The sequence below is a fragment of the Schistocerca cancellata genome, chromosome 1, assembly GCF_023864275.1.
Source record: "Schistocerca cancellata isolate TAMUIC-IGC-003103 chromosome 1, iqSchCanc2.1, whole genome shotgun sequence".
In the NCBI taxonomy this organism is placed as follows: domain Eukaryota; kingdom Metazoa; phylum Arthropoda; class Insecta; order Orthoptera; family Acrididae; genus Schistocerca; species Schistocerca cancellata.
In genome coordinates, this window is record NC_064626.1 from 899,860,840 (window position 1) to 899,874,977 (window position 14,138).

At 44.2% G+C, this 14,138-nt stretch overlaps 1 protein-coding gene across 1 annotated transcript in view; it reads left to right on the top strand.

The window, feature by feature from the left end:
• LOC126112549 (serine/threonine-protein phosphatase 6 regulatory ankyrin repeat subunit C-like) overlaps positions 1-14,138 on the top strand; it is a 129,079-nt gene that overhangs the window by 75,047 nt on the left and 39,894 nt on the right. Inside the window, exon 4 of the mRNA XM_049915012.1 lies at positions 4,799-5,101. Within this exon, the coding sequence (XP_049770969.1) occupies positions 4,799-5,101 (303 nt within the window). The remainder of the gene's footprint in view (positions 1-4,798; positions 5,102-14,138) is intronic.

Below are 14,138 nucleotides of genomic sequence, written 5' to 3' on the forward strand. Positions count from 1 at the left end.
ACCTGGTCAGGTTGAACGCCTTAGACACACTGTCCAGCGAGTGCAGCAAGGTAGAGGTTCCCTGCTGTTTTGTGGTGGCATTATGTAGGGCCGACGTACGCCGCTGGTGGTCATGGAAGGCGCCGTAACGGCTGTACGATATGTGAATGGCATCCTCCGACCGATAGTGCAACATATCGGCAGCATATTGGCGAGGCACTCGTCTTCATGCACGACAATTCTCGTGCACATCTTGTGAATGACTTCCTTCAGGATAACGACGTCGCTCAATTATAGTGGCCAGCATGTTCTCCAGACATGAACCCTATCGAACATGCCTGGGATAGATTGAAAAGAGCGGTTTATGGACCACGTAACCCACCAACCACTCTGAGGGATCTACGCCGAATCACCGTTGAGAAGTGGGACAATCGGGACCAACAGTGCCTTGATGAATTTGTGGATAGTATGCCACGACGACTGCAGGCATGCATCAATGCAAGAGGACGTGCTACTGGGTATTAGAGGTACCGGTGTGTACAGGAATCTGGACCACCACCTCTGAAGGTCTTGCTGTATGGTGTTACAACATGCAATGTGTGGTTTTCATGAGTAATAAAAAGGGTGGAAATGATGTTTATGTTGATCTCTATTCCAATTTTCTATACAGGTTCCGGAACTCTCGGAACCGAGGTGATGCAAAACTTTTTTTGATTTGTGTAGATGTTGAGCCGGCAATGGACTGATGTGGTATTGTGGGTTCTGTGTGGTGTGGTGCTGCAATGTCTTTGCACACACACACACACACGTATTCTCTAACAACACACTCACATTCAAACCTTCCAATGCACTAGTTGAATTCACTGGCGTTTTCATTGACATTCACGCTGCTGTGATTATACTGTGCACAATGTGGAAAATTTGGCAAGTGTTCTAGCCTGGCATAATGGCCTTTGTGTTGTTGGGAAACAGTGTTAGCTACACTGTCTACTGTCATCCACTATTCTTGAAGTCTTAAAAGTTCATCGCTAATTTTGTTAGAATCATCACAGTGAAAGTGATGTAGTCGGACGTCAGTATATGACCTGCTGCTCCTCGTAGCTTGGGAGCAGACGGTCTTCGCCAACCAGACACAATACCGTAGAGAGGCAACACCACGACAACCGTGAATCAAATTCAAAACCTTCTGTGTGTATAATATCATCAAAATAATGGGGTGCCGTATGAGATAGAATGAGCCAAGTAACTGCGAAATAACATCCAGCTGTTAACGTTCAGAAAAAAATAAAATGATCGGATGGCCTAAATGGCCGTTGGCAATGGAGTAGTTCAGCCACCTAGTGTTAGTTTTTCTATTTGACATCACTTCGGCGAGTTGCGCGTCATTAATGAGATGGAATGATGGGAGCAACAGCAAACACCCAGTCCCCGAGTGGAGAGAATCTCCGATCTGGCTGGGAATCGAACCCAGGACCGCAGAGTCCAGAGGCGGCAGCGCTAACCAGGTATTTTTTTTTCATTTTGTTCGTCATTCTTCTCATCATTTGATCTGGGCGGACGTCACATAATACCCCCTCATGTTCATCGCTGAATACTTCACTCAGCTTTTTAATTGCAGGACCGAATACGCTCAGCTACCGCTCCAGCAGCACTAAACCACGAAGAGCGGACCATGTTCAGCACTTACAACCGTAAACGAAATTACCTCTGGTTCTAACGGACGAACGCGTGATATACATCGTCTCTTAGCAGAGACAGTAAAACACACACACACACACACACACACACACACACACACACACACACACACACACACTCGCAAGACACAGTCTGGAAAATGCAGATTTGAGTCAATTTATGTATGGTTAAATACATCCTTTTCTAATATAAATTTCCCATACAGAAAAATAACGAAATGTGTGGGATATATGTCTAATCCACAACTTTTGAAGGACAGAGAACTCAGAAACTGTCTACAAAATGTTCACTTTTATATAAATTGTATGTAACATGTAGTTATCTTTTTTTAAATTTGAAATGAGAGAAATAGCCTTTGTGTTATGTTGGTCAAATACGAAAAGTCAGTATTATCAGTTGCATTGTGATCTAACCCACCTAACCAGTCAAATATGCAACGAAGTTGATGGCTGGTGGTAAGTTAGTAAAATTAAGAGCCACTTCCCTGCTAGCGGTGAAACAAGCGATAAAGGAACAAAATGTAGCATCAGTGTGGAATTGAACTCTAGACCTCTAGATTATTAGTTCAGTGTTCACGACAGAGCTGCTACAGTCATTAGACAGTACCAGTTAAGTGTACACATACAGTATTTTACTGGTGGGCAACTTATTTCTTTCTACAAAACTCATGTAAATCGCTAGAATGACTTGGCAGTACAAAAGAAGAAAGGGCAGCAATAGCTTCCAAAATTTCAGTGGAAGTGCCACTTGCACTTACGAGTATAATGGCTGCTGCTTTAGTTCGTCTGCTGGAATAGCTACTGCCGTGCAGGATCATGATACCCTGACCTGCTGAGAAATTTATCGTTTTGTGCTTCAGGACCGTGCTGCCTTTCTTACAACGTCGTGAGCGTTATCCAATCAGCAAATCCCATGCCGGTCTGCCCCGAAAGGGATAACCTACATTCACAAGACTTTGTGCAAAGATAACTTTATTTTGACGCCAAACGCACTTACTGAAGACCGCAGCAACCGCTATCGACTTTCCTTAACATTCTATGCTGGGTGCTTGGGAAACACCTACTGGATTCCGTAATTTCATATTGTAACCTGCGTGTTATGAAAGTATGCCGTTTCAAGACAATGGTACATTGAAGATGTATAAAAACACGTCATTCTTGGTACGATTCGTTATACTTAAACGTCACATAATGAGGTATCGGCTGTTAAAGCCTTCATTAGGTATAAGTTATAGTACAAAGGGTTGAATTCTGCTAGTTTATCGTGGTGTTGTGGTTATGAGCGTCGAATTACGAACTGTAGGGTAACTAAGAAAGCGGATCGCGTCCTGCTATATCTGAATTTTTTTTCTCATTTTCGATTCCAAAAGGTTCTGGAACTTCGTTATTAAGATAAAAGAAGTAAGTGTCTTTTGTAATATTCGATCTTGCGTACGGTGTGCTCTCTCTCTCTCTCTCTCTCTCTCTCTCTCTCTCTCTTTCTCTTTCTCTCTCTCTCAAGTGTGACTCGTCATTGTCAGTAACGTACAAATGAAGCATAGAAGACGTAACTGCGAATAAATTCCCAAAACACGTTGATAATCTGGTAAAACAGTCTACCACTCATGAATAAAGTGACACACATCTGAAAAGGAATTAAATGGTAACTTAGTGTCAGCCATCTGTGAAGTATAAAAGTAGCTTTACGAGCTAGTTCTTTTAGGACATTTCTTTGCCAAACAAAAATGTCTTCAACTGAAATACATAAATAACCACACATACAGCGTTTTTCGTAATTTTGTTACAAAAATGTTACCAATACTAACGCGTTTTCTAGAGGTTCTTAATGTTTTGAAACAGCATTTATTCATTGGACGATAAATGAGTTGCCAAGTTAATTCGTCTGCTGGAATGGCTATCCATCGTTTCTAATTTCAGACCAACTACTAAAACTAGTATTCAGAGTCTTTAAAAATAATTTTATTTTGCTGGGACACATTAACGAACACTGTTGAATATATACGTTATTGCATTCAATGCTGGATGGCTTCGGCATTGTTTTGGTTGAAACTCAGTAAGTAGTCTCGCTTTTGGGATTAAAGAAAGCGTATTAGGAAAAATGATACAACTTTTGCAGTATATTTCAGATCTAATTCTTGCTAACACTTTAATTTCTTGAATGAGATTTTCACTCTGCAGCGGAGTGTGCGCTAATATGAAACTTCCTGACATTGAAAATGTGTGCAGGACCGAGACTCGAACTCGGGACTTAAGTGCTTAATTTCTTCCTTATCCACAGCCTAGGCCACATGAATGCAGAACTTTACATATCTACAAACGACATAACTTCAAGATTAACTTGCCCTGCAGTAAAGAAAAAGTATAAACTCCAGTTCCCTCTACTTGAATTGAATGTTACAGTTTTGAATGTCATGATCACCTCGCGTATTGTGGACCGAACGATCACGAAAGTTGGTAGACAGTTCTTTTCGTCTTCGATAGAGTGTGTGATGTCAAAATGATGTCATGTTTGAGCAAAGTCTTGTAAACTGTAGGCTACCACTCATAAAAGTCAGCTATCCAGGGTCCCGCCAAAGCAGACGTCCTTGCGACGTTATGAAGTTCAACCAGCCAGCACAACCTTGGTCTAAGACCTCAACATAATGCCTGTGTCTCATGGAGGTAAAAAAAAAGAGGGGAGGTAGCATTACGTCATAAACTTGAAGCCTATGTCCGCCATCTTAAGTAGCCCAAAACATTAGGTTCACCGCATTCATACCCCCGTAGTTCACCGCAGTGACATTTCACTGTGACATCACTCTGACTGTGTTGTATTACTAGGGAAAATACTCAATCAAGAACAGAAAAACGCTCGAAATTGCCTTCCTGATGCTATGTTCTTCATGAAAGCTCTATGATTATTTATATTTAAGACAGTTATTGCGCTCACTCGACAGAAATAATGAACAATAAGCACTCATTAAGCAGTAGTCTCGTAATGTTTTGGCGCCCTCGCTACTTCAAAAGAACATACAGCGTAAGTCTGTAGTGCCACCTCCATTGTTTATTTACCTCAATGCTGTCTCTGACTAGCTCGCGCCCCTCCACGTGTTCTCTTTTCTATCTCTGAGGTGTTTGCTCAGGCGATCGCGGCGGACCCTGCAGGTGGACAACTACTTCGGCGGCAGGCAGACTGCCCGCCAGGCGGTGCTGGCGTCGCTGCCGCAGCTGTGTGGCCGGTTGCCGCGACCCGCTGATGGCGGCGCTCAGACGGTGCACATGCGGCTGCTGCGCGCCATGGACGACCGCGACCCGCTGCGCTACGAGCACATCATGGACGCCGCCGCCGACAAGGAGGGCTTCGACCCAGACGTCTGGATCGAGCAGCCATTCAACACACGCCTGCTGCACCACGCCTGCAAACTTGCGGAACACACTCAGTCTAGGTCTCTTAACAGTCTGTCTGCAGATGCGTAGGCATTTACAGCTAGAGGCAACAAAATCCTTTTGGGTTTCAGGTCGTCTCTCTCTCTCTCTCTCTTTTATTTTTTTATTTTTTTGTCACCAGTCATCTGATTGGTTTGATGCAGTCCCCCGCCACGAATTTCTCTCTTGTGCCATCCTCTTCATCTCAGAGTAGCACTTGCAACCGACAGTCTTTGCCCTCTACAGCTCCCTCTAGAACCATGGGAGTCATTCCCTGATGTCTTAACAGATGTCCAATCATCCTGCCCCTTCTCCTTGTCAGCGTTTCCCACATATTCCTTTCCTCTCCGATTCTGTGCAGAACCTCCACGTTCCTTGCCTTATCAGTCCATCTACACTACTGGCTATTAAAATTGCTGCACTAAGAAGAAATGCAGATGATAAACGGGTATTCAATGACATTATACTAGAACTGACATGTGATTACATTTTCACGCAATTTGGGTGCATAGATCCTGAGAAATCAGTACCCAGAACAACCTCCTCTGGCTGTAATAACGGCATTGATACGCCTGGGCATTGAGTCAAACAGAGCTTGGATGGCGTGTACAGGTACAGCTGCCCATGCAGCTTCAACACGATACCACAGTTCATCAAGAGTAGTGACTAGCGTATTGTGACGAGCCAGCTGCTCGGCCACCATTTACCAGACGTTTTCAATTGGTGAGAAATCTCGAGAATGTGCTGGCCAGGGCAGCAGTCGAACATTTTCTCTATCCACAAAGGCCCGTACAGGACCTGCAACATGCGGCCGTGCATTATACTGCTGAAATGTAGGGTTTCACAGGGATCGAATGAAGGATAGAGCCACGGGTCGTAACACATCTGAAATGTAACGTCCATTGTTCAAAGTGCCGTCAGTGTGAACAAGAGGTGACCGAGACGTGTAACCAGTGGCACCCCATACCATCACGCCAGGTGATACGCCAGTATGGCGACGACGAATACACGCTTCCAGTGTGCGTTCACCGCGATGTCGCCAAACATGGATGCGACCATCATGACGCTGTAAACAGAACCTGGATTCATCCGAAAAAATGACGTTTTGCCATTCGTGCACCCAGGTTCGTCGTTGAGTACACCAACGCAGGCACTCCTGTCTGTGATGCAGTGTCAAGGGTAACCGCAGCTAAGGTCTCGGAGCTGATAGTCCATGCTGCTGCAAACGTCGTCGAACTGTTCGTGCAGATGGTTGTTGTCTTGCAAACGTCCCCATCTGTTTGTTGACTCAGGAATCGAGACGTGGCTGCACGATCCGTTACAGCCATGCGGATAAGATGCCTGTCATCTCGACTGCTAGTGATACGAGGCCGTTGGGATCCAGCACGGCGTTCTGTATTACCCTCCTAAACCCACCGATTCCATATCCTGCTAACAGTCATTGGTTCTCAACCAATGCGAGCAGCCATGTCGCGATACGATGAACCGCAATCGCGATAGGCAGCAATCCGACCTTTATCAAAGTCGGAAACGAGATGTTACGCATTTCTCCCCCTTACACGAGGCATCACAACAACGTTTCACCAGGCAACGCCGGTCAACTGCTGTTTGTGTATGAGAAATCGGTTGGAAACTTTCCTCATATCAGCACGTTGTAGGTGTCGCCACCGGCGCCAACCTTCTGTGAATGCTATGAAAAGCTAATCATTCGCATACCACAGCATCTTCTTCCTGTCGGTTAAATTTCGCGTCTGTAGTACGTCATCTTCGCGGTGTAGCAATTTTAATGGCCAGTAGTGTAATTTTCAACATCCGCCTGGAGCACAAAATCTCAAATATTTCGATTCTCTTCTGTTCCGGTTTTCCCACAGTCCATGTTTCAGTACCATACAATGCTGTGCTCCAAACGTATATTCTCAGAAATTTCCTCCTCAAATTAAGGCCTATGTTTGATACTTGGACAGGAATGCCCATTTTGCTAGAGCTAGTGTGTGTTTGATGTCCTTTCTCTGACTGCCATTGGTTATTTTGTTGCCTAGGTAGCAGAATTCCTAACTTCATGTAATTCGTGACCATCAGTCCTGATGTTCAGTTTCTCGCTGTTCTCATTTCTGCTGCTTCTCATTACTTTCGTCTTTCTTGGATTTACTCTCAATCCATATTCTGTACTATTAGATTGTCCATTCCATTCAGCAAATCGTGTAATTCTTCTTCACTTTCACTCAGGATAGCAACATCATCAGCGAATCGTATCATTGATACCCTTTCACATTCACTTTTGATTCCACTCCTGAACCTTCCTTTTATTTCCATCATTGCTTCTTCGATGTACAGATTGAACAGATGGGTGGAAGACTACATCCCTGTCTTACACCCTTTTTAATCCGAGCATTTCATCCTTTGTCGTTCACTATTATTATTCCCTCTTGGTTCTTGTACATACTGTATATTACCCATCTCTCCCTGTACCTTACCCCTATTATCCTCAGAATTTCTAACATCTTACACCATTTTACACTGTCGAACGCTTTTTCTAGGTCGACAGATCCTATGAACAAGTCTTGATTTTCCTTTTGTGTTGCTTCCATTATCAAACGCAACATCAGTATGGCCCCTCTGGTGCCTTTACCTTTGCTAAAGTCAAACTGATAGTCATCTAACACATCCTCAATTTCCTATTACATTCTTCAGTACATTATTCTTGTCAGGAACTTGGATGCATGAGCTGTTAAGCTGACTGTGCTATAATTCTCACACTTTTCATCTCTTGCAGTCTTCGGTATTGTGTGTATGATATTTTTCTGAAAGTGAGACGGTATATTGCCAGACTCACACATTCTACACATCAACGTGAATAGTCGTTTGGTTTCCACTTCCCCTAATGCTTTTAGAAATTCTGATAGAATTATATCTATCTCTTCTGCATTATTTGATCTTAAGTCCTCCAAAGCTCTCATAAATTCTGATTCTAACAGTGGATCCCCTGTCTCTTCTAAATCGACTCCTGTTTCTTCTTCTATCACATCAGACAAATCTCCCCTTTAAAGAGACCTTCAATGCACTCTTTCCACCTATCCGCTCTCTCCTCTGCATTTAACAATGGAATTCCGGTCGCACGATTAATGTTACCACCCTTGCTTTTTAATTTCACTGAAGATTGTTTTGACTTTCCTATATGCTGAGTCAGTCCTTCCGACAATCATTTCTTTTTTGATTTCTTCACATTTTTCATGCAGTCACTTAGTCTTAGTTTCCTGCACCTCCCATTTATTACATTCCTCAGCTTCTTGTATTTCTGTATTCCTGAATTTCTCTGAACATTCTAGTTCTTCCTTCTTTCATCGATCAGCTGAAGTACACTCCTGGAAATGGAAAAAAGAACACATTGACACCGGTGTGTCAGACCCACCATACTTGCTCCGGACACTGCGAGAGGGCTGTACAAGCAATGATCACACGCACGGCACAGCGGACACACCAGGAACCGCGGTGTTGGCCGTCGAATGGCGCTAGCTGCGCAGCATTTGTGCACCGCCGCCGTCAGTGTCAGCCAGTTTGCCGTGGCATACGGAGCTCCATCGCAGTCTTTAACACTGGTAGCATGCCGCGACAGCGTGGACGTGAACCGTATGTACAGTTGACGGACTTTGAGCGAGGGCGTATAGTGGGCATGCGGGAGGCCGGGTGGACGTACCGCCGAATTGCTCAACACGTGGGGCGTGAGGTCTCCACAGTACATCGATGTTGTCGCCAGTGGTCGGCGGAAGGTGCACGTGCCCGTCGACCTGGGACCGGACCGCTGCGACGCACGGATGCACGCCAAGACCGTAGGATCCTACGCAGTGCCGTAGGGGACCGCACCGCCACTTCCCAGCAAATTAGGGACACTGTTGCTCCTGGGGTATCGGCGAGGACCATTCGCAACCGTCTCCATGAAGCTGGGCTACGGTTCCGCACACCGTTAGGCCGTCTTCCGCTCACGCCCCAACATCGTGCATCCCGCCTACAGTGGTGTCGCGACAGGCGTGAATGGAGGGACGAATGGAGACGTGTCGTCTTCAGAGATGAGAGTCGCTTCTGCCTTGGTGCCAATGATGGTCGTATGCGTGTTTGGCGCCGTGCAGGTGAGCGCCACAATCAGGACTGCATACGACCGAGGCACACAGGGCCAACACCCGGCATCATGGTGTGGGGAGCGATCTCCTACACTGGCCGTACACCACTGGTGCTCGTCGAGGGGACACTGACTAGTGCACGATACATCCAAACCGTCATCGAACCCATCATTCTAACATTCCTAGACCGGCAAGGGAACTTGCTGTTCCAACAGGACAATGCACGTCCGCATGTATCCCGTGCCACCCAACGTGCTCTAGAAGGTGTATGTCAACTACCCTGGCCAGCAAGATCTCCGGATCTGTCCCCCATTGAGCATGTTTGGGAGTGGATGAAGCGTCGTCTCACGCGGTCTGCACGTCCAGCACGAACGCTGGTCCAACTGAGGCGCCAGGTGGAAATGGCATGGCAAGCCGTTCCACAGGACTACATCCAGCATCTCTACGATCGTCTCCATGGGAGAATAGCAGCCTGCATTGCTGCGAAAGGTGGATATACACTGTACTAGTGCCGACATTGTGCATGCCCTGTTGCCTGTGTCTATGTGCCTGTGGTTCTGTCAGTGTGATCATGTGATGTATCTGACCCCAGGAATGTGTCAATAAAGTTTCCCCTTCCTGGGACAATGAATTCACGGTGTTCTTATTTCAATTTCCAGGAGTGTATTTATTCTGTTACCCATTGCTTCTTTACAGCTACCTTCTTTGTACTTATTTTTTCTTTCCAGCTTCTGTGATTGCCCTTTTTAGCGATTTCCATTACTCTTTAATTGTACTGCCTACTGGACTATTCTTTATTGCTTCGTCGACAGCTTTAGAGAACTTGAAGCGCATCTCGTCATTTCTTTGTACTTCCATATCCCACTTCTTTGCATATTGATTCTTCCTGACTAATCTGTTTAACTTCATCACTACTATATTGTGATCTGAGTTTGCATCTGCTCCTGGGTACGCCTTAAAATCCAAAATCTGATTTCGGAATCTCTGTCTGGCCATAATGTAATCTAACTGACATCTTCCCGTATCACCCGGCGTTTTCCAAGTATACCTCCTTTTCTTACGGTTCTTGAACAGAGTATTCGCTTACTAGTTGAAATTTATTGCAGAAATCAATAAATCTGTCTCCTTTCTCATTCCCTATCGCAAGCCCACATACACCTGTAACCTTTCTTGTACTCCTTCCCCTACTACTGCATTCCAGTCATCCATGACTATTCGACTTTCATCTCCCTTTACGTACTCTATTACCGTTCCAATATCCTAATATACTTTATCTTCAGCTTGCGACATTGGCATGTATACCTGACGTATGGTTGTCGGTGTTGTTTTGCTGTCGATTCTGATAAGAATAACCCTATCACTCAACTGTTCACAGTAACACACTCTCTGCCCTATTCATAACGAATCCTACTCCCGTTATACCATTTTCCGTTGCGGTTGATATTACCCTATACTCACCTGACCAGAAATCCTTGTCTTCTTTCCATTTCACTTTACTGACCCCTACTATATCTAGATTGAGCTTTTCCATTTCCGTTTTAAGATTTTCTAGCTTTCCTACCACATTCAAGCTTCACATTCTACGCCCCGACTCGTAGAACGTAATCCTTTCGTTGATTATTCAGTCTTTTTCTCATGGTCACCTCCCCCTTGCCAGTCCCCTCCCACAGATCCGAATGGGAGGCTATTCCGGAAGATTTTGCCAATGGAGAGATCATCATGACAGTTTTTCAATTACAGACCACATGTCCTGTGGATACGCGTTATGTGTCTTTAATGCAATTAGTTTCCATTACCTTCTGCATCCTCATGCTGTTGATCATTATCGATTCTCCCGCATTTAGGGGCAGTTTCCCACCCCAAGGGCAAGAGAGTGCCCTGAACCTCTGTCCGCTCCTCCGCCCCCTTTCACAATGCCGTAGGCAGAATGAGGGTGTCTTCTTATGCCGGAAGTCTTCGGCCGCCAATGCTGATTATTAATCAAAATTTAAACGGTGGCGGGTTTCGAACCTGGAACCAAGGACGTTTTGACTGTGAATCAAAGATGTACGCCTAGAAACACTAAAGTAATTATAAACTTCATGTTTCGACTGTCTATACAGTGAACCTCTTCAGGGGATTAAGCTGCTAGAATCTGAGGACAGTCTTACTTTGGCTGTTAGACAACTGACGTTACATTGTGATATGTCATTGGACTGTTGGAAGTCGAAACGCCAGCGGCAGGTTAGTTGTACCGTAGGCTATGGCCTGTGCCATTATATCAGGTGACAGGCAGCTTGTACCCAGGGACAGCGTTTTTCTGTGGCAAGATACTTGTCGCTAATCATTTATTCATGAGGTTCAGGCCATGTCTTGTGCAGCTTCTGGCTGGAGACCACACTGAGACTGGGATCGCTGAACTGTCTGTGTAGTGGACTTTGCGAGTTCACCAGCCCGCAGCTCTGCAAGACCATTCCCATCTATATAAAACTAAATTCTGTCCTAACAGCACTGAATGTCTAACGGTACCGACCGACCGCTATGTCATCCTCAGTTGACAGGCGTCATTGGACGCTCATATGGAGGGTCATGTGGTCAGCACACTCCTCTTTTGGCCATTGTCAGCTTCTTCCTCTGCTCGACAGACGCCTAGGGTCATCTATCCAACCGAAAGCACTTAACTTTGGTGATCTGACGGTAACCAGTGTTACCTGTGTGGCAAGCTTGTATTATATACATGTCATATAGGGTGCCATAGGAAGGATGACACAAACATTTATTGAAGCAAAAAAAGCCTAGTAGACATGGGCTCCTAAATGCATACCTTAAGAGCTATGAGCACTTCTTCAGTAGAAGAGCTGTGTTTCACAGTAGCCAGGAGGAACAAGTACTCATAGCTCTTAAGGTATGCATTTAGGAACCAATGTTTATTAGACTTTTTTGCTTCGAATGATCGTTCGTGCCATGCCCCTGAAGTCTGACCATTCGTCTTGGGATTCCCTATACATACACTGAGTCATCATTTTCTGACTGGTTTGATGCTGTCCAGCATGAATTCCTCTCGTGTGTCAACCACTTCATCACAGAGTATCATTTGCATCCACCGTCCTTAACATTTCATTGCAATCTCTGTCTTCCGCTACAGTTCAAACCTCTACTGCACCCTTAAGTAACATGCAGCTTATTCCTTGACGTATTAACACATGTCATGTCATCTTGTCTCTTCCCATTGTTTTCCAGACGCTTCTCCCCTCGCCAAATCAGCAGAGAACCTCCTTATTCCTTGTCTTATCGGTCCAGCTAACTTCCATCATATTTCTGCAAGCGCTTCTATTCTTTTCGTTTCCAGTTTTTTTCCAAGGTCCCTGATTCTCTTCAGTACTGTCCCGTGTTCTAGACATACATCCTCAAACATTACTTCCTCAAGATAAGATCGGTGTTTGATACTAATTGACTTCTTTTGTCTAGGAATGCCCTATTTGCCTCTGCTAGTCTGCTTTTTATGTCCTCTTTTTTTCGTCTCTCATGTGGTATTTTACTTCCAAGATTCCTTCACTTCGTGTACTTTATGATCCCCAGTTTTGATACTCCTCATTATTTTCATCTTCCTTCGGTTTACTCTCAGTCAACGGTGTGTTCTCACATTATACTGTTCATTCCATTCAACAGGTCCTGCGATTCTTCCTCAATTTCACTGATATACCAATATCATCAGTTTCTACATCTACATGACTACTCTGCAATTCACATTTAAGTGCTTGGCAGAGGGTTCATCGAACCACAATCATACCATCTCTCTACCATTCCACTCCCGAACAGCGCGCGGGAAAAACGAACACCCAAAGCTTTCTGTTCGAGCTCTGATTTCTCTTATTTTATTTTGATGATCATTCCTACCTATGTAGGTTGGGCTCAACAAAATATTTTCGCATTCGGAAGAGAAAGTTGATGACTGAAATTTCGTAAATAGATCTGGTCATTGGTATAATTTCACTCTGAGTTGATGCCGCTCTTGAACTTGCTTTTTATTTCCACCATTGCTTCTTTAATACATGTGATAGATGGAACAGTAGAGGCGAAATACTAAATCCCTGTCTTATACCCTTACTAATATTATATACGCTGTCATATTTCAGCATCGTAAATTAAAATGCTACGTTACCACAGATTAATCTTAGTTTGATAATATTTGTATGTAAATTCAAATATATTTTACATTAAAGTCATTTTACAGCAACCTATTTACTAAAAACAAGAACTGTTTCTAGAGAACTGTATGTAAGTTTATTTTATGTAAGTTGTATAAGTTTGTAAGTTGCACATAAGTTTAACATTCAGAATTATTGTCTGGCCAATTACACTATGTTGAATATCTATGAGGGACAATCGTAAAGCTTTATCATCTTGAGAAAAATCGAGTTGCGTAATTAATATATTCGTTTCGTGCCACCCAAAGTACGGAGGTGAACTCGAGAAATGGGGCCGCCTTCATTCTGTAGGCTTTCACACCAGTCTCCATACTGTTTGGCATGCAAAGTGCCATCCATCACACACTGTGACTGTCGTCCTCTCCATTTTCTAATACTTCCATTACTAGTGATATTCAGTCTTCTCTTGATATTTTTGTGCTTTTCATGGCATAAGTTCAAGTTTTGGAAAGCACACCAAGTAATAACTGCTGGTTCTCTTCAACAGCAGGGGAGACGGAGCTCGCAGCACATCTTGCGATCGCCATATCTTTTGAATTAAGTACAGACATCAGTGAGCCAAAGCTGCAGGATCACTTGCATTTCCTTGAACTTCAGTAACGTAGGACTGTTAGTTATAGCTTCACGTTGGAATATCGTAAATATCTTTCTTCATTTGTTTCTTGAAAAGCGCTTGTTTTAAAGCTGCTGAAAGCCATAATCTGTACGGAATATTTCTGGTGTCTGTCTGTTTTGGAATTTTCGTCAACGCACTA